General features: G+C 37.6%; 1 protein-coding gene across 1 annotated transcript in view; it reads right to left on the bottom strand.

The window, feature by feature from the left end:
- Positions 1-22,248, bottom strand: part of NCKAP5 (NCK-associated protein 5) — a gene marked incomplete at both ends in the record, with an annotated part of 75,494 nt that overhangs the window by 41,434 nt on the left and 11,812 nt on the right. Inside the window, one exon of the mRNA XM_008949397.1 lies at positions 20,966-21,085. Within this exon, the coding sequence (XP_008947645.1) occupies positions 20,966-21,085 (120 nt within the window). The remainder of the gene's footprint in view (positions 1-20,965; positions 21,086-22,248) is intronic.

The following is a 22,248-nucleotide window of genomic DNA, read 5'->3' as shown; positions in this document are numbered from 1 at the left end:
TTTTCCCATTAATTCTCCAGGCTTGCAACCTGAGAGACCACATCTACTCCCTCCTGAGCACTGGGGAACTCAGCTTAGAGGAACAAATAGTGCAGACCCTGCCAGAGTGCTTTGCCAGGGGGACCCTGTGAAGGATGCAAACCAGGGAGACCTGTTGAGGCTGCATGAGTAGCCCATCACCCTGTCCATCCAAAAAGCTTAGTCAAAGGGGGAAAAGAATCTGTAGCCACAAAAACCCTTCCACACTGTGCACTAGGAGTAATGGCAAGACAGTTCTTTGCAGGGCCCTGAAACATCAGTCACACAGTATCTTGTGCCCAGCTACGCCCCAGCTCACTCTCTTGGTACCCACTGCAGAAATTAATCTGCTAGAGAACAAAGCAGGTGGCCATCCCTACAGCCTCTGCTGCCTGCATGCTGTGTGTGCTTCAGGCACCTATTCCAGACAATCTAGCAACTAAAAAAAAACCCTGATAATTATAAATTTTGGAACAATTTCTCAAGAGTTACATACTCATCCAGGTTTCTTCAGGAGGTACTGTTGCGACCACATTATGGAAAATATTTTCAATGATTGATATTTTGTATAAACATCTTTTGTCCAATATACTGTTGAATAGATTACAATGCTACAAGCTGTCAGTATCCAAGATACTTTTCATTATAAATACTAACTACATCCAGCTATGTGTTTTTTAACATCACTGATGCCTATTGCCTAGATATTCAGTGTGCACCTTTTAAAGTGTTATTACTAGAGGTATCGTCAAGTGCTTGTTCAAGATTTAAGCTCCAGCTAAAATGCTTTCCCAAACTCAGATTTACAGACTCAGTACATGGGTTACTCTTGACAATAATTCCAATTGCATTGTTGAACTGCCAGAGAATTCCACTGTTTTCAGAACTAAGAGTCACTGATGTTATGAACAAGTGGTGTGTACTTGTTCCTTGCAGAGGAATTAATTACTTTCTCCAGTGAAACTGGTCACCCGATTCCTACTTCTACAGCTATTTTAGCAGAAGTTAGTATAGCCAGACCTGTGCTTTAGAGATGATGTCTGTGGACACCTGAGATGGAGAAACATTTATACCTGAACATTTATTTTCCCACAAAAAAAGTATCCTAGAGATAGTGCTATAGGAGTTTTATAGTTGTAAAACAGTCTTTCCATTTTTCCAGCAAGGCATTTCAAATACTTCATTACTCAAATGGGAACATATATGCATCTCAAAAAGGGAAACTAAGCACAACCCAATGTGATTCAATGGAATTTAGTGTGCTGCTGCTATTGCCCATATCAGACATAAGAGCAGAGATCAGCCCAACTGGAACAGGCAGAAAACAGACACATTTTTTTTGGCCAGTGGTGAGATGTAGCCCAGCAAAGCACGCTGTAAAAGGCTGAGTCATGGGCGTCCCTCCACACTGGCTCAGTGACCAGCAGGTCTGGGCTGCACATGGGCCATGCTGTGTTTGAATAGCCTTCGCCAGTGTTAAACTCTATGACTGTATAAAACTATAATGACAAAGGTGAATCAGCAGCCTAAAATGATTAACAAAGAAGGAAAGTGTGTTCTCAAGACATATCATGTGATTGTATTTCTGTATCAAACGAAAGATCATCACATTGGGAATACTCCCCCCACACATATGCAAATAAACTAACAGACATGGGCCAGCACAATGACTAGCATTAACAAACAGCATAACAAAGTCTGAGATCATTAATTAAATACAGTCACATAGCACTGATGCAAGTAGTCCAATTACAAAAGAAAAATGATAAGAAAATTCTTTCATTTATTTTTTCTTTTTCCATTTTCTAATTAAAAAATGGGAAAAAATACTATTTGCTATAAAAACCTCATTAATTATCTGTGAAATATCAAGTAACAGATTGTGCTAACTATGTATCTTGATTCTGATTTCTTAGATATGGAAAATGTACTGTGTCCTTTATGGTTGTTTTTAGATGGCAGTCACAGAACTAGATCAAGGAGCTACTGCTGCCTCCAAAATTGTACAATATTAAAATCACCGTTGATGCTATCATGATGCAATGCAACAAGAGCTAGATCACAGCACAGAATGACTTCCACAGAAAAGATCACATCAGTTTAAATGAATACTTAAATATGAAACTGAGGAGCTACAACTATAAAACCAAGTCACCTGCCCCATTTTTTGTGCCCTATACAAGGGGGAAACGGGCAATATTTGTACATGGTGGGGGACGTCTGGGCCCTGCTGCACACAGGAAACCATCAGGAGCACTGGACTGCAGAACAGAAAACCCTTATGGAAGAGAATACCACATGGGCTGAGCCAACCTGCTTGGAAAGTACCCTGTAGTGAGTACTGCTGGGGCAGGTGTAGGGTAAAAAGTTCATAAAGTCTTAGCTAGACTGGACTTATGTCTCTAAGGAAAGTGGTTGCTGAGAGGTATAGAGGCCAGGGCCTCTCTGTGGTTGCCTGTGACCAGTAGCAGAAAAGCTCCTCCTTCACCTGTGAGACTGATGAAGAAAAGGCCGTGCCCTTTGTAGCTCAATGTCAAGATTAACTCCTGTAACCCACATAAAAAATAAAAATAAAGTAATTGATAATTTAAGTGGAAACCTGTTATATCAAGTGCAATAGGAAAAACAATTATCTGGCAGGCAGATTACCAATCCATCAGATTGTAGGCCCATTCCCCCTCCCCGCTGCAGCATCCTTAAAAAGGCTTTCTAGGAAGATAAAAGAAGGCTACTACCTGCTGGCATGAGGCAATATTAGAAAGAGACTCCCTTAACTATTGTGCCTCTCATGTATCTGTGCAGAATATCTATCGGTTCCCATCCCCTTTTGAAATGTCTAATGGCCTGCAGCATTGCCAGAACAATTTTCAATGAATTATGCCAAACTGTACACGGCTTTCCAATATTGGATGAGTTAATTGCTATTAAATCAATTGGCTTTGAGTTTCTCACATAAGTCAAAGTCCATCATTCACAAGAAAGAAATTCTCTCTCTAGGTTCTACAGAGACATTTTCATCCTGGTGCTCTGTGCCAGAGCTGTAAATGTTCGTCTGGTGCATGTGGCCTCTTCTCATCTTTGCGGTTACCCGGAGCACCACAGACCTGGGCTCTGGATATGCTGGATTGCTCTCCTGTATGACCCCACCATTGTGATCGGACTGGCAGGGAACACCTTTGCAGCCTTCACACCACCCCTTTTTAATAATTCTCTGCACAAAGAATCTCCTGAAGTCTACAGTCAGCAATGTCATAGCTCCAGTTCTACCCCAGTTATACTAAATGAGTTAAGTCTTAGTAAGTCCACCAAAACCATGCAAAAAAAAGTGTGCAAACCAAGAGGAGTGATGATATGGTGACCTCTTTACAGTGGTGATAGCCCCAAAAGACAAGAGCTCTTTCTAGCTGACTTTTTTTCACAATCATCTGACCTCACTTTCCTTCCCTTGTTTATCTTTAACTGTCTTATCCATCAGAAGCAGAGTGCAACTATAAGTTGATCCCATCTAGGATGAGCTTTAGTTTCAGAGGTCTTACAGGCATAGTACTCCATACTACAGTTACATTATACCACAGAAGATAGCAGACTAAAGGAAGAAAAAAACATCACCAGGTATGCAATTTATATAGTATTAGTTTATGCAGAAATATAATGTTTCATAGAACTAAATCTTGATTTTTCTAGTCCTTAGATGCACTGCAGAGGGGACGTCCAGCTGGTGATGAGAACATCCTCCACCCGTTCCAGCAGAAGCTACCTAGATTAAGAATACGCACAATCCAAAAGATGAAGTGTGAACTTCTCACACACTAAAAACTCTGAAATAAATGAGAAAGTTAAGTATAGATAAGAAAAAAAAAAAAAAATCAACCTCTGAAAGTAGAAATATATTTTTCCTTTAGACAAATCAGAGTTTGTAATACATATGCCTTTGACTTATGGTAATTCTACTTTCTAAAGAGAGCGCAAGTGGTTGTCAACATAAAATGGCCAAATATGAAGCAAAAGTGAAAGCTGAAAATAGATGCTTCCATTTTATTTAATTCTAATAATCGTTAACACAGGAAATGTACTTGCAATTGTACACTGTGCACATACAGAAATGCCTGATGTTTTATTGCATATAATTCATGTCATGAAAATAAAATTACAATAATTTTTTCAGCTCATGGAAGTAATATATTTAATAGAAAATTCAGAATTAAGTCCTACTTTCCCACTATTCACTTCCCATAAACAGAACATCATGGCCATCACCGTTTAACTTTGTAGTAGAAGAAAATCATTCTTTCCATTTTCAGTTCAGAATGGCAATAGCAATTGTCACACTGAGCACTTTCCACTAGTTAGTCAGCTTGGTTAGGAACTTGCCTTCATCTTTCCAGCTGCTTACTGCATGTGAGGAAAGGCAGCTTCCCAGGAGAGTTCTTGTGCATGGTATATGCCATCCCAGATTCCTTTTTATACTATATTCTTTTGAGTAATTTCAAGGGCATTTCACTGTGGAAATAACCATGCGTTTTTCTTTCTAATTCTCTCATAATTTGCTTTGCAATGATCATTTATCCTAACAGTGTGAAGTTACTTTTGACTGTGTTTTTTTCTCATAAATATTTTAGACCAACATAAATTCCAGCATTATGGTGGTTCAGAATACAGCATGTCTTTAAGAGGCATTCCTGTCCTTTTTGCTACTTTTCAGTAGTGCCTTTACATTAAATAAGGTCCTCTATGCACAATCATAGTTTTGTACTTCTGTCCAGAAGTAAACAGTTAATAATGTGTTGGGTTTTTTTGTTTGTTTGTTTGGTTTGGTTTTGGTTTTGTTTTTTTTTTCCTTTTGTTGCCAGTTCTTAATAAAACATGGCCTTGTCTGATAAGCTACATGGGAATTTCCATGTAGGTCTATGTGTCTCTAGATTTCCATAAGTGCATTAAAAACAGACCATGCTTTAAAGCATGAGGAAATAATGAAACAACTGTTATTCCTGGAGAGGGGAAAAAAAAAAGCCCAGCACTATCCAAGGAAGAAACTCTAGCTTCAGATACTAACTATTCTTGCTCTCAGTACTAGGGTAGTATTCCACGTTCATGTTTACATTCACTGGTAGTAACATGACAGCTCAACAATTCTTCTGGAATCCTTTGTTTATAAAATTTGTTACATGTTTACAGGTTTGACTGTATGAGATTATTTTGGAAGAAATACTTATACTTGCATTTTCACTGGTACATACAGCAATCATGACCAATTAATCTGTACCTGTGCAGCTCCTTAAGCACCAAAACTGCATAGAAAAGGAAATGGCAATGCTAGTGAAGCACAGGAGCAAACAGAGGTTCACCACAGCTCTCTTCTGGCCCTATTCTTTTGCTGTAGAACATCCCCTAGAGAAAGTGAATAAATGGTAATATGGGTAACAGAGGTTACTCACAGAAGACATCTAGGAAAATATGTGATATGCAATCAGCTTGTCAAGTAGCTCCTAACTGCTGGGTCATGTTGAACCATGTGCAGGACTGGGGCTAAAATGGGAGTGAGAAACTAACAGCCTTTAACTGTTTGAAATACTCCTCCCTTATACAAAATAATGATATGCTCATCACTTCTTAGACTTCTAGATGCTATTAACACACCTCTGTGCAGGCAAGAACATACAACTTCTAATTGTAAAGCTAGTGCATCACACTAAGCTATGTCTCTGTTGCTACAGGTGTAATTTCCAACAGACCAAGCTGTTAATGAAGACACTTGGTATCTGGCAAAAGTGTGCAGCTCACTCTGGGATGGGCAAAGCAACTTAGAAGTCTTACACCCCACTGTATTTATCAAAAACATGTATTTTGCCTTTCATAGTTAATATTCTGTTCTTTCTTTAAGGTCTGTCTGACGGGTTAACTAAAATTAGTTTGCCCTATATGTTCCTGAACAGCTGTACCACAGGAGACACCATTATAGATGGTTGTATTTACTTTTGGTGGGATGAGTGGGTCAATACACAGTAAGTGAACTCCAGGATAACTCTTACAGTGGTATGAGTAAGCAGTTGAAGACTGTTATTTATTGGTTTTACCTACAACTGTGCAAAATACAGGAAATGATCAGAAATGTGCAGTATTGCTAAGTCGTAACAGGAGAAAAAGTTATGTATAAAATGAATAATAAAGGATGAATTGTAAAATACATTTCAGTAAGCTAGGTAAGTTCTTAGTACAAAAAAAAACAAACCAAAACAAAACAAACAGAAAGTTTCCAGTTATTCCAGAAATTTAATCAAGTGGATTTGAATTTTCTATTTATCTAATAAAAATACTTAAAGGAAAGCTCTAATTTGATATTTTCCTTTCAGTTTTGTTATTTTTCCCTCCTACTAGGCTGACCTTGCTAAAAAACCTAGATGCCTGGTGATACAGAAGATGCTAGACTTCAAATTCAAACCCAGTATTAATTGTGGTTCATCAGTTTTGGTGGCAAATCCTCCAGGCAAGTTTACTGGGACTTAACCGACAACATCCAAGACAAACTACAAGGGTATGATATTACAAACATTTCTATGGAAGATTAGGGTGCTAAAACTACATCAGAAAATCCCGTTAACAAGGCAAATCCAGCACAAAAAATAAAACAAAGGTTTCATTTGCGTCTGCGTCAGATTTTCCAGGCTTGCTTATCTCTGTTATTATCAAGCCATTCAGAGATGGCAAAAAAACAGTGAATTAGATTTCAAAGTAACTCAGAACACTGGAAACTTATATCCTAGGGTATAAACTGGTTGATACGAAGCAGACATTTAATGCATAAACATAAATAACATAATCTTTCTGTATTCTTTAGAGAGTTGACAACATTAATATAAGCCTAAAATTACTCCTGTTCCAAATTCCTTCGTTTTATTAATTTTTATAAACTGCTTTAAATAAAAGTGACATTGAAAGACACAAACTAATCCTCGCTGATCCTAGTTTTCATTTTATAACTCTATCATTGTTTTCAAGCTCTAAGACTCCAAAGTGTTAGTTCTCATTTTAATAACACTACGGTAGGAGTCTGTAAATATTGCAGTAATAATAAAATGAGCTGATTTAATTTCTTAGGCAAATGTATGTATAAAGTTCCCTGTGGTTTGTAATTACTGTAAAGTCAACAGTTTACATCAATGACCTGCTAATTAGGTAGTCAGAATGTAAATAATTAAGGAAATAAATGTTTTCAGTGAGCTTTCTCACGGAATACTCCTTGGAGCATGGTAACACAGCAATTTTGTGAGAACAGTATTGCAGAAGAGTCCACCATCTTACTAAGTACATATTTGCATTTTGTTTCTCATTAATTTGGAACAAAACAGTAAATGCTTTTTGTAAATACCTTCCTATTGATCTAATACTAATTAATATGTGATTTCCACTTTTTTAAATGAGCGCCAACATCACACAGGTGTTATGAATTATGGTAACGTCAAAGAGTGAAAGACAGAATCCTGCACATTCTGACACCTTCTCTTGTTACATTCCTCACAAACGAAACCATTTTTTTCTTAACATTTCAGCATGGTCAGAATCAGTTTAGGAAAAAAACTTTACACTGAACTCCAGTGACAAAGAAGAACTATCCCATTAATCTTTTATGGCATGCCCTACACATGCTATTGATGCTTTCGCAGTAAAAAGGTGGGCTGTTCTTTATTATTTCACTGTATTTAAGAAATACTTTAACATGAAAGCACAAATGAAAAGTACTGATGTTTCAATCTCACTTATACAACAGGCATTGCATTATCAATCATTATCTGATTAAATACTACTCGCTCATTTCAACACGCTGCTGAATTGCTGAGACTATGACAGGCAGTGATATTCCTGATAGCACAATGTAATTTTGGTCTTTGTCTTTGTGATTCCTACAGTTTAAAATTCATTTTCACATTCACTTTCTGTCTATGCCCCAAAATCATCTAAAGGAATTAGGCAGACCTCAGTACGATCTTGTTATTGACATTTATGTTGATCGATGTTGGCTCTTACAGAATTGGAATCTACAGATCAATTCCCTTATTAGATTCGTTCGCAGTGCTGCCATGATCATTTTATCACAGAAGCTGCTGCCATCAAATGCTGCTTTATCACTTTATAACAGGATAAGCTGAAGCTTTCCTCTAGCATATAGCTGGTAATGAAAACTGTCTGAGCTCTTAAGTATTTCTTTCACAGATTTTAAAAAATATCATTATTAATGGTGTATGTCTATTTTAAAAGCTATTTTGAACTTAATTTACCTAACCAGTAGTAATTTTTGTCCACAAGAAAATTCCAGTTCTCAGGATGGTAAAAGAAAAAGTCTAACACTGGAGACTACCCTGGATCTATTAATCACTTTCTTCATGCTGAGTCTGAGTCAGATGGTAAAAAAAAATGAGGCCATGAATGAAGATATGACTGAAAAAAACAAAATGGTCTCAGGAACTGTAAGTATTATTAAGTGAACCCACAAGCACTCATGCAAATACTCAAAAAGCATACAGAACAAATATATACACAAGGTTTGTTGCAAATGTTTTATCTGGTTTTGAAAATATGCAGGGCCATGGTATTTTTGTAAGAGTGGTGTTACAGCTCCTGTTGAGAGAGGAGTTCATCGCATTAATTTAAATCTCTGATAAAATAAATTAGCTTTTTTATTGCCAGGTTGAACTACCAGGCTATGATTGTTATGTATTGCTACAATCTAAGTCTTAATGGCATTTTAGCCCTGTGGTGGTCAAACAGAAACCATTTCAAACCTTCTAAAGGCTATTAAAACATGTGCAGATGTCTGGAAAATTAATACTATTATCTAGCTCTAACCTTTTGCCTGTAGGAGGAAAAGGAGAGAGAAGTCTGAGGGAAGATGTTTCAGATCGATACATGGCAACCAAGGAGGGTAAGCACAGTCTCACATGGAAATTCATTGGCTGTGAACAGGTGATTCAAGTGAGCAGATTCATGCTTATTTGGATTTCATTGAAACCACTCATTTACTCAGAAAAATAATTTAAGAGCGATGAGTATCATTTTTACAATCCTTCCTCACTGCCGTTTCCCAAGGTCCAGTAAGCTTGACACTGGAAAGGTTCATTCCTTTAAATGACAAGGGCACAAATTTGTCAAGGTTAATGTTGAACAAGCTTTATTTTCCTTGTCTCAGTCTTATGCATTTAAAAGGTTTCTCCATCCCTGCACTTTTTTTTTTTTTTTTTGGTGTAATATTGTTGAAATGTCAGATGCACTGAAAGAAATTTTAAAGTAGGAGGAGGTTTTCAAGAAATACTTTTATCAATAGTTTAAATCATATTTTCAAATACCTATTTTCTCTCCAACTCCAATGCATTGTTTTTGGCTCTGACAAACAAAGAGAGACTTTTTTTAAGAAGGTTTCTTTGAATACCTGGATACCAAGGTACTTTATTCCATCTTTCTTCCTCAAAACACTTACCTGAGGTATGGTTTAGAAAGAGTAAACAGGAAGATTCCTAGCTGGTAAGAATTATTTGCTCTACTTTTTGCACTGAAATTAGAAGAATTTCTGCCAGTTAAGAAACTGTCCCATAGGCTTTCCAATCTTCTGCTGAATTTCAGCAATAAAGCATCTAGAAGGTCACAGTGTGCATGTGTTGTGATATTTCGTTCTTGGAAGTCTCAAATCTGACCACAAGACCTCCAAATGGCTGCTAAAGTTCTGCAACATTTATTCTGATATATGAAAATCACAGGGCTTGTGTGCAGGACAGAGTACAACTCTGTAGACCTGAGGATCTGAATAAGCATCTCAAATCCTGGCTTCAGACACCTGTAATTCCACTGACCTTCTCTGGAGTGGTGAGAAACCACAGAAGGATCTCACAATCAGCCTGGTCACGCAAGCTAATAAATCTTACTAACTCTGAAACACAGGTGAGGTGGGAGAGCCATTGCTGGTACCAGCAAGGAGGGTGCACCATACTGGACACATGACAGGAGGCTACTGCACTGCCCATGTTCACCTGCACCTCGCTCCAACTGCCACAGCCAGGAGGAACACTGGGAGATGAGAAAGGTCAGTCACTGCTCCTGGGCTGACCCGTGTTCTTGCCAAGGAAGGTCCAGTGGTTCCTTGCAAAGGAAGGTACAGCAAGCACCTCGCTGTTAGGACCCAGAGCGGCCTTGGGAGTGCCAGGCCCTGCTGCACGGTGTCAGTGGAGCAGGACCAGAGGCCGTGAGCTTCGCCTCCAGCAGACGGCCGGGAGCTGCAAACCCTCTCAGCAGCACGCCGCGCTCAGAAGCAGCTGTGCCAACATCTGATGAGGAATCTGTGCCCTTGGGACTTGTTTTTTCATGGTAGGTAAAAGCAAGGGTTAGGAGGTATTACACAGGAATTTTAAAAAGGGTCAGCTCCCAGTTTGGCACCAAATAATGAGCAAGATTTTTAGAAGAGCCCAGCACAATGCCTGAACACCAGAAAGTCTGGGCCTGTGTGCATAAAGGACCTGGAGACCTAAATTAAAGGTTAATTCCATTTGTTATTCCCCCTCGAATTAGTGAAGACTGGTAACAGAGCACAGAGTACTCATATTTCTAATTATTATCAAGATCTCCTAAGGACCATTTAGTGGAATAAATTTAAGTAAGCCTCTAAAATACAGTGCTAATCTCTGATTCATGTTCACACTTGCAGTATCTATAATCCATAACAATTTTGCCTGGACCTGCGACTATGCCTATCTACTATACAAGAAAAGTACACAAGGTTTGCTAAGAGAAAAAGCAGAGTTATTAGTAAGTAATAAGAAACTTAAAAAAAGTAGATGGGTCATTTTTGCTTTCAAGATATGACTGAATATAAAAATTTAACATCAAAACACTAAAAAATTAAGTATTTCATCTCTGAAACTGTATACCAAGAAGAGGAACTGAAGAGTGGGTGTATATTTGAGACTTTTCAAGCACTGATATTTATTCATGATGTCACTTCTTTGGCAGTCTGGTTTCCATACTTCTAATGCAGTAAGATGGAGTTTAATTCATAATGCTGAAAATGCCCTTGTAATGCACCCAGGACACAGACAAATCACCACTCCTCCCTGCACCCAGACTAATGAAACCCGGCTTGCTCACATCCAGAGGAAGAAACGAGCATGAGTGCAATCTAAATATGCTAAAAATACAGAAAGACTCAAGTCTGTCAATATCACATTGTTAAAGATTTAATGACAATGGTAACTTTTCCTTTTAGCTTGTCCTTATCAAAAGAGTTACTCAGATGGTAATTTAAGAGTTAAGGCACTAATGGACTCTTCAGTTTCACTGAGCATCTGCGTGCTGATTTTATCTTGCAATACAGTATTTCACATTCTCAGCGAAGTCAACAGAGATTTAGTCAATAGTGTCATGGCCTTTGGATGAGGATTTGAATCTTACCAGTACCCAAACCATCATTAAAGAAGATAGGTCATTTGGGAAACAAAGGAGAGCATTAGTAAAATTCAATACTAAAAGATGAGGTTGGTTCAGTAGGTGTTTTATGATTCATTATGAGTAAAATTTTATTCTAATTACCAGCCCTTTCTCCTATGTGCAGTATCCATAAGAGTATACAAAACATACAAAGTGCATCACAGGAAAATTACTTTTCTATAACAGACGGCAGCAGAAAATACCTATTCAGTAATCTTATGTGCTAAATACTACTTAGCATAATGCTAGTTTTTTCACTTGATGGAATGTGTAATTTAAAATTGCTAGCAAATTATCTGACCTGATATAATGAGGACATCTTAAATGTTACCAGGTAGAGTACTTTCTGGCACACCTATTTTTAAATAAAAGTGCCATAATTCCATACTGCTTCATCTCTGCCAACCACCACTGCACTTACATAATAGTAACAAAACCCACAGTTATGAAGTAAATTGTAAATGGTGTATTGAGTGTAATAGCAGACAAAATGAACTCTTTGTTGTTGTTTCATACACACACGCTTTTGCACAGCTTTCCTTCATTTGAACTTCAAAGTCTTAAGAAATCAAAAATGAACTACCTACTTAGCTCTATCAGTGCAATAAGAAGAAAATGACAAAACTGTAATAATAATGGTTATATTTCTACACTGCTTTAGTATTTCAGTAGATTCCCACTTTATCACAAGAAGAAACCCTCTAAAACTTTTAATAATTTAATTTTATGCATTCTTTTGGTACTTTATTCAGGAGTTACAGAGTGTGAAATATGCACCATGATGAGAAAACAATTATCTAGCACACCTGTTGTTTGTGCATATTGTATTTAAGCTGGGCTTGCAGTGGCTACTATTTTACTATTCTGCTATTATGTGAAATCAAAAATGGGGAGCTCTAAAAGCTGAGCTGATGATATGAACTTGTACTTTCGCATATGGCTTGTATTTAGCACATCACATAATGTGATCACAGTAGAACAAATCCATGCTAATTTCTGGTATCAGAATGTCAGTGAGAGCTTCCCATTTAGAAAGGAATACCTGAATGAATGACTCTTGACTTAAGTACACCAAATGTATACTAAAAAAAAAAAATTGTAAACTTCAGAAGTATATGAGACAAAAAAAAAATGTATCTGTTGGTCATACAAAAGATAAACATGAGTAACTCAGAGTTTTCACAAAGTTCACAAACTAGAATAAAGGCTGCCTCTAACCAGCCTCTGTACTTACCCTTGGCCATTTATGCAGAGATTTACATGATAAATTGCTAATACATCTTGCTAATACATTCAGCAAACAGACTGGGCTGAAATAGCATCCATCAGGTGAAGTGTTGTTACAGATTAAATATAACTACATGGAATAGAAGAGTGTATGTTTTTAATGCTTATTAGAAGTTTGAAGCACAGGGCAAGTTTGGAAAGGAATATAGCAATACTATTTTGTACTGTGGAACTCTTCCCTTTTTTCTTGAATTGATTCCTGTACGGAATGCACACAATAATAGGAAAAATCCTTAAAAACATTCTTGTGCTTAAGAGTATGCCCACATGCTTGCTTAGGGTTTCAAATACCATATTGGATTCCTGCCATCATATGTATCATCACTGATAAAAAAAATCTATGCATAAAATACAGAAAAATCTATGGTTCAGTGTCAGTTGCATATTTTCCTTTGTCTAAAAATAGGCAGTAAAATTTTACTTTTGTTGTTAAAGCCTGTCACATCTGTACAGCACCGTTTTCCTTGACTTGTACTTACTCTGAAAAACCATTTGCTCTTCAGAACAATACCAATTTATTTCTTCAAAACTTAGAAAATACTACTCTCCTCAGCCAAAATCATTCATAAATACTTCATCAAAGATCACTTGTGGCTTTCCTAAAGATTATTTGCTCATTTGAAATACTGGTTTTGGAATTGTTGTAGAAATTTATTATCATTAAGATAATTGAAAAAGCTCATTTTTTAGATTTGGTATCTGAAAACTACATATTTAAAACTGTGTCACAAAATGTCATGCGTGTGTAGATACAAAAAGCTTTTGAGCTGGTTTCTTTGGAACCTCTCAAGGCTAGTTAATGTGCTCGAACATAAGAAATTCTAGCAGTTGGGGGTAATTTTCTCCTAACAGCATTATCACTCTCATCAGAACTACATACCTAGTGAGCTTTACTTATTATTTTATTTTTGTTTGAGAGAAATTGGTAAGAATGTAGGTGTTGAAATAAGGGACAACAGTCTGACAAGAAGGGATATCACCAAAACACCAATTGCAGATGGAGCAGACCTACCAGGTCAGTTAACTAACTCCCTCATAAGAAAATACTGTTCTTCACTGAACCTCTAGATGTGGTTCGTTTGCTTTAAATGCTGTGAGGAATACCTCCCTGCCTCTCCTCTCATACATCATGACACCTTCTATAGCAAATTTTTTTATGTTCCTTTATCAGCCTGAGCTAGATTTAGATTCAGCAAATAATTTTTGCAATTATTTTAAGAATGAAAGTTGTATAGCTTCCATAGTCAGAAAAGAAAATGTCAGGATTCCCCTGTGTTACACACTGGTGTTCTTGAGGGAAAAGAAAAGCTGCCTCAGCCCTGCTTTTGCTCAAGGGATCTCACAAAGCTTCTTGGAGGTCTACATACCGTGCCCACGATTTACAAGCCTAAGTCTCTGTCACTAGAGATGGCCTGTAGAGAACCACTGGTGGCAGATGACAACCAATGGTTCTCAGTGCTCTCCCAAACATCTGCCTATCTCAGAGCTTCCTTCCAGAGCTGGCTGGATATCAGATGTTCAGTCTAATTCTTCCAGGTATTATGTTGCTGCTGCTCACTCAAAACTAGGAGGCATACAGCTTAGGGAGGTTATATGTGGTTTCTCTGGAGTGGGATCTTTCCTTTCCTTCTCTCATCACTAACTTGGGTCATCCATCCATCTCACCAGTAAGCTCTCATAAATACTTCATTTCTGTAATGTTTCCTCAGCTTATATTTAGAGCTGCCAAGAGGGCAAGTAAGAAATACAGTTTATAATGTACTATTACATGTTGATGATTTAAGCTGAGATGAAATACAGATATTCTAATCTTTTATTTCTATCTTGTCAGATGTTGTTGCTGAATGATAACATGACAGAAATAGAAAGTAGATACCAGTTTACTGACATAATGCAAGACTGGAAGTAACAACACCAGCGACTTCACACAAAGTAATGTTCCTTTAATTTGTTCTTGAAAGTCTCAAGAATCTCTGTGACTGTTCCTTACTATGTCCTTAGTAGATACTCTACAGGCAACATAATTGTTGGATGTTTAATGATGTGGCAAACGAAACCATTTTTTCTTCCTTTTGCCTTCTGACCCTGCAATATTGGCCGGACACTTTTTCCCCTCTCCCCTCGTGGGACAAATGTACTTAAACATGATTTAAATTTATGTGATTACCTTCTTGTCTGTTGATACAGCCCTTGAGACTGTTGTAACTTTTAAGCCATTTTCCACTACTACTGAAATAATCAGCAGATCTGAAATTAAGTTCTCTTTCAAGCCGTCAGTCCTGATTCCTGTGTAAGGAAGTATCACTAGAGCTATTGGGATACCCAATGTATATTTATACGTTTACTGAGAAGAAAAGGACAGAGTTTGCCCTGGAGCTGGAACTTTTCAGAAGATCTGCAGGTAAGAGTACCCTCACAATCTGATGGATACAAAGGAACAAATGTGAAGTAGTAAAAAAAGCAGGTTAACTGCAGGAGTTTCAAAACTTCAAATACAATTTGCTGATCTTGGTCTCGAGAATCCCTGCTCCCTGAAGAGCTTGGAGGCACAAGGCAGGGCTAGTAGCTGGCTTCTGTGAGATGGGAATTACACTGCTGCTCAGCGTATAGTGACCCAGTTATTTAAATATGTTTTGGACTGCTGACAAACTGCTTTCTAACAGTGTGTGATCATCTTTAGCTTTAACTTCAAACTCTCAAACACCTACTTTCTGAAATGCTTAAATATTTTGTGTCTCTGACTGCTGTAAAGCAAGGTGACTTCACTTTGAACCTTCTGCGCTGTCACCATCATGTCTGATGATGTCTGAACTGGAGGTCAGACTCTAAGGCCAGATATTCCATCTCCTTTTGTCAGGTGTTAGGGCAATTAATTGCCCTCTTTTTCTTCCCACTTATAATAATGTTGTTTGTGCAATTTACCCCTTCCTGCTAAGTTGTATAACTGTTTCCATCTAAGTCTATACAGCTACGCTCTATCTCACAGGTCAGGGCATAGCTGTCAGGTTACTGAGAGAGCTACTATCAGTGCAGTTACAACAAAGTAGTTATTATTTAAATGGACCTTCTGAGAATTCAGTGGACTGGGCTGTAGCATTCTAGACAAAAATTTAGACATCAAATTAAACAATATGGATGGTCCATGAGTAATAAAAGAAACTAATCTAGGTAGAGAAACACAAGGAGAAAATAGATGCTTCGAGAGTTCTCCCTGCTTTGTTCTGGGGTTGATAAAGTAGAATTTTTATGATGGAAATAAAGTGGCAATGAAAATATCGTTTAGGATCAGAGCTATTGTAAATCTTATGATTAGAAATATTATTTTATACTTTCCCAACTATGAAAATTTTATTACTTATTTAATCAAATAAATCAACTCCATAAACGTTGCTACTTGCCACTTTTTAGCACTTTTCACTAGAAGGTTCCCTACATGCTCTATAAAAAAAACCAAACATGACAGCAACTTTCTGGGTGAAAAGCGAAAGCAAGACTTCACCCATAGGAACAATGAAGCCAACAAACGTGCTGAATTCATGTACACAGAGATACATAATCTAAACAAATTATGGCAATATCTACCAGAAAGCAAACCCTGACCTTTGTTACCCTCACTAACTTTATACAAGTCATCATTGTTGTACAAGGAAGATATGTAATATCAGAAGCAGGTTCAATGTCACTACTTCTATTTTCAGGTATGAGGGGAAAAAGCATGTAACTATAAAAAACAGATCCATGAAAAGATCTGTGTCTCAGGATTGAGCGGTCTATACCCTGTAAGGTCAAAACAAGTCTGTGAGATGTTACAGCTAGGAAGTGGAAAAACAGTGTAATTCAGTGATTTTAGTAGTTCAAAGTTTCTCTGAAGAAAATGCTGCAACATTTAGAAAAAAAAAAAGGCAAAGACAGAAATACAGTGATATTGACATTCACATTTAAAAATACTTCATGGATGCTATACATGGCCATAGGCAAAGCAGAAGTACTAAAGTTCACCTAAGGCTTTTTATACCTACTCTTGCATTCCTCTCTTTGGATTTGTCTTATCCCTTCAGCAACTCTCTGTACATCACCTCCACTCTCATCACTTCTCATCACCTCATCTCCCTTCACTTCCAGTCAGGTTTGCTCTACTAATTTTTAAATCTTAGTCTGTTTCCAGGTAGTTTTCCCATTTGCAGATGAAATATAAGGTGGGTCACTAAAATGGAGTTCTTGATTTTCTTTCCCAAACCTCTCTTCCTGTGACAGGCAGAATTTAATCTCTTTTTTGCAACCACATTAATTAAACACAATGAAGGCTCCTTGGGCAGAAGCTACTCTTCTGTGCTAGGTTTTAACTGGAACTATTGCTCTTCCTCAGATGGTGCTGAGACAGAGGCACTTTTCCAAAGCTTAATCATTTTAAGAAACCTGTTTCAGAGAGAATATTGCCTGAATAAAATAAACTTTAAAAAAAAAGGTGATCAGTCTCCTCCTTATTTATCTACCCGAATACTGGCTCTGTAAATCACACACTTCAGCTAGAAAGAATGGCCCCAGAAAGAAAGGGTAGCTCTTAAAATCACCTGCAATATCAGAGGTGACAAAAAAAAAGCTTGAGTTATCTTTCTCCTCCTTACATTTTGCATCAGAGACTGCATTACTTAATCTCTTCATGACAGAAGTGACGTACCCTCTGTTTCATTCCCTACAAGCAATAAGCACACCAATATTTCTAGTAGCAAAGAAGTTGGCAATATACACAATCACATGCCTCAAGAAAACATGCCTATTTCTTTGAAAATATTATTAGGCCGTTCAATTTCATAACTACTTCTTGTAAATGCATGAAAGTGTGATACTTTCAACAATATTTTTACAGTGAAGGATTCCTGAAGCAGTCCTGAAAATCTTACTACATGAATTCTTTTTCTATTGGTAGCAATCAGTTTTTCTTTTGAACTGTGGGAGAAGCACGAGGAAAAACACCACGTTCAATCCATACAGTATCCAGGTCATTTCTCTGTAGTCAAATTCAAAACACTTCTATCAACCTCTTCACTGAAAAAAAAAGTGAATGATCTGATTTCTAAGAAGACACATGAATCATGTATTATTTGCTTAAAATCAAACACGGGCTAATAGTGAAAACTATTCTAATTTTTTAAAAGAAATCTGTATTTCTGTTGAAATCCGAGATGTGAAGAATGTTTATGGTTTAAAAGTAAGCTTACTCTAATACAAGGGTCTTCTAAAGTCAATTACAGAATAATTTGATGGTAATATATCATCAAATCACAGAAGCTGATACACAGAAAAAGTAAATACTATTATTTTTTAGCTTATAACCTCTTCTGCAACATTCCTCAGAACTCACAGAGTTTTGTATTAGAGTTTTTGTATTGAGAGTGAATACTTCCAGGATGAGATCATCATCAAATAAAACTGAACTGCATTGTATCACAGTGCAGGAAAGGTGAAACTAACACCGTGGCCTCGCAGCTCCCCACCCCAAGTTAGCAGTGCTTGCCCGTTCACTTTGATCAGGGTCATGATTTAACAGGAATGTCCTTAACCATAGATTCAGGACTCTCCTACAGAGTGACAGATTTAAACAAATATTTAGCTGCTGCTCTAAATCTGGGATGTATGCATTTCCAAGAAGACATAATCCAAACTGCGCTTCCATTCTGTCCAGGCACACAAGAGTATTTGTTTAATACCAATCCTTCTTCAGTTTTTACATCTCAGACTGCAAGATCACAGACTACACACCACTGATTCAAATCTGGAGTACAGTTAGAGGATAAATAAATTTCTAGAAACTCACAAATTTATTGGGGTTTTTTTTGGGGTGTAAAAAATTGATGTACGAAGTATTTTAACAAAGGTTCTTAATTTTCTGCTGCACGTTGCAACTTGTATTCAGCTTTTTTTTTTTTTTTTTGTTCCCAGGAGTATTAAAATCTGTTGATAGCAAGAGTAGGACATGACAGCAAATTTTGATGCTGTCTGGAAGACCTGGGCTTTGTGAATGATCTTAATTATTTTTCTTCCTCAGCCAATAAAGACAAAGCAAGTGAAAAGGGGAGGAAAAAAAATCTATACTCATTAGTTCCTGCCAACCGTGCAGGTGGGAACAACGATGTAAAATAGTTTGAATCCCTCAGGAAAACCTGCTAGATCATTTGGTTCTTTCTTCCACTTGATGCAGATTCATCTCTTTCAAGTTCTTTCACAGCAGTGACAGAATACAGATTCAAGGAACTCAAGTCAAGCACTGATCCCACTTGTCAGGTACTATCTAACACCTCTATGTCATTCCCAGGATAACCTGAGTGTACTGTTGCCACACAAGGAATTGGGAAAAAGCTGTATCTGTAACAAAGAATGCACAATATATGACCTCTGTGCAATTTAATTCAATACTAACATAGACTAGAGCCAGACACCTTGGAAATAGAAACAAAGAAATAAATGTAAAAAAACCCACCCAACCAAACAAACCAGGAAGAAGGAGCAGGTGATGTGACTGTCAAAAGCAGAAGTGAGCAATAAAGGTCTGTGCTGTAGTGGATGTGCCAGAAACTCTGAACGGATAAAGGTAAATCAGTCCTGCACAGGAGTCTATGAAGGATGAACAGACAGGGAAGAAAGCAGGGACCAAGGGAAAAGAAATCAGAAGAAAGAAGGTCCTGAGCTAGCAATACTTAAATCAACAAAACAACAAGAGATAGAACAAGAACCTGAGGATAAGACCAGAACCCAGACCCCTGTGATAGTGACCTGAAACCACACTGTATGTGCTTTACATCTTCACAGTAAGTATAGCTATTTGCCTTCACTGGGAGGATTCCCTGCTTTTAAACACCAGTTGGTGTAGTTGGTTTCCTCAATGAACAGCCCAGTTGATGAGTATTAGCAGCCCTCAGCTGTTGAGAAACAATGCAAGGGCCAAATTTTACTTTGAGATATAGATGCACAGTATCAGAGGACTTAAATAAGACACACATTTAATATCTTGCTTAAGAAGAGGAGACTGAGGGAAGACCTTATAGTTTCCTACAACTACATGGAGGGAGGTTGCAGAGAGGTGGGTGCCAGTCTCTTCTCACAAGTAACAAGTGATAGGACAAGAGGAAATGGCCTCAAGTTGCACCAGGGGAGGTTTAGGTTGGATATCAGGAGAAATTTATTCAGTGAAAGGGTTGTAAAGCCCTGGATGAGGTTGCCCCGGGAAGTGGTTGAATCACCATCCCTGGACATGCTTAAAAGTCATGTAGACATGGTACTTAGGGACATGGTTTAGCACTGGACTTGGCAGTGCTGGATTAACGGTTGGACTCGATGACCTTAAAGTTCTTTTGCAGCCTAAGTGCAATTCTATGATTCTACGATCACTGACTTAGTGACATGACTCAAATTTCTCCTCTGAACTATTTTTTCTCTAATAAGTAATAATATATATTGCTAAAACCAGATTTTTTCCCAATTGTTGTTAAATTTATATTATTATTAAAAGCTGCAAAGTTTTCATTATGCCTCATTTACTGTTCTCCCAGCTCATGGTCAGATTTGTTAGAACTTCTGCAATGCAATTCTACTACAGGAAGGACGACACAGCAATGGTTTCACTCACAGTTATGGACTTTGCCAGATGAAAAGGGATACTGAAACATCTCTTATTATTCCAGAATGGCAAAGGAGGGGGAAATGGGCCAACTGGTTTCTCAGCTATATCCTCTCATAAAACATTGTGGAAAAAAAAACCCAAACACTCTAATCCTGTAAGGATGTACTTAAGTCCTTGTAACACACATGGCAAAAGTTAAATAAATGGGCTGTCTTCTCACAGGAAATTACAATGTTCACCATCAAGCAGAATGTTAAGAATCTGAGCTGTTCCCCTGCAGAGGGATAATGAACTCATATAATTCCATTTATCATAGTGAAGATGCACCTAAAAAAGTAAGTTACTCTGCAGGTGTGCTCCTCTCTATGTTTGCACATAATAGGTAGTCATAGCTCACTGGTGTACACTTTCAGTTCCAACGGTATCAGATTCCAGATAAGGGATATTCCTCTAATATATTAAATCTATCAACTGTCATTTCCTGCTTATTGAAATAACTTTAAAAAGAACAAAATATTTAATAATTTAAAGAAATAAAAAGCTCACAGGTTAATTTCTGCAAAGGTCATTTCCTACCTGCAGAAGGAGGTCAGAAGCTGGTTTGACTTTCTGCTGGAAAAGCACACTTAATGTTCGATTCTGTTGTTCCAAATCAAAAACTCTTGTTTTCAGCTTTATGCATTCCTCCCTCAGATCCTACAGCACAAGGGAAAATAGGAAGATTAGAAAGGAGGTAACAGAAGTGTTTAAAAATCTCTAAGATTATATCTAGAGATAATACATACGCAACTTTTAAAACAGTACAAACCAGAAAAATGTGCTACTTCATTTACTCTGGTTGGCTGATCACCATTAAAAAAAATCCTGTAATGAGAAACTGTGGCTACCTGACATATCCTTCTGGAGCTTTCTGTCAGTATAAAAAGTGACTTTGCTAGCAATGTGTTTCATTCTGCAGCCGACACAAAGCAGAGAACAGCAATTAAGACATGAATATTGTAATAAGCTTAAGCTAAGGAAAAAGTATAAGCTATAACAAACCAGGAAAAAGTTCAAAGTGGTACTGTGCCTGCAAGGTACTCCTCTGAAGTTTGATCCCCTCCTTGTTTTTCCTGGAATAACCAAGTCAGCATTGCTGGCTGGCATATTGTGGATGCTCTGTGTCTTCCCCACTACAGTAATTGCCACTGTAGAACTGGCTAAGTAACAGTAAGATGCTGGTGCACCAAATACATTTGGCAATATGATCTTGCCTGAGATTTCCAACATGAGGTACCAAGAAGCCTTAAAATAGGCCATTAGAAGCAGAGGTGGGGTGTAAAACCTCTGTGTTTTAAGGCTGAGGACATGATTATGAAAACTGAAAGATGCAGCTCTTTTAGCCAAGACTGAGTCCAGTTCATCACAACAAGCCATTAATGGCTTTCAGATATAGCAAATATCTATCTATCTATCCATTCATTCCATCTGTCTTCAATGTAACATGTGCCTTTCCTGGCCACTATAAGATTCTATCAGAAATTATTTTGGAGAGGGAGCAGAATCATGCCTTTCAGCATGATTTGCACAGTTGTCCATTTTGAGGTGTAAGAGCTTTGAAAATCAGGAAGAGCAGGCTCCTAATAAAGATTACATACAAAAGTAATAAGCTGCAGACATATCAAGCTTTGTTAAAAAAAAAACTCCAAAAATAATTTCCCATATTCCTTTCACTTTAGGACAGTTGCTGCCCTGTGGTAATGCCTAACTGATACTACTTTTCACCATATGAAGGTGGAGAAACAGGCCTCTGGATCCCAAATATGCTGTCCTGTCAACACTATTACCAACATGGTGACTTGGCTTTATGAGAAAACAAC

Source organism: Merops nubicus, unplaced genomic scaffold (assembly GCF_000691845.1).
Source record: "Merops nubicus isolate BGI_N331 unplaced genomic scaffold, ASM69184v1 scaffold6641, whole genome shotgun sequence".
NCBI classification, from domain to species: Eukaryota; Metazoa; Chordata; class Aves; order Coraciiformes; family Meropidae; genus Merops; species Merops nubicus.
This window is presented reverse-complemented; position numbering and strand designations above follow the sequence as displayed.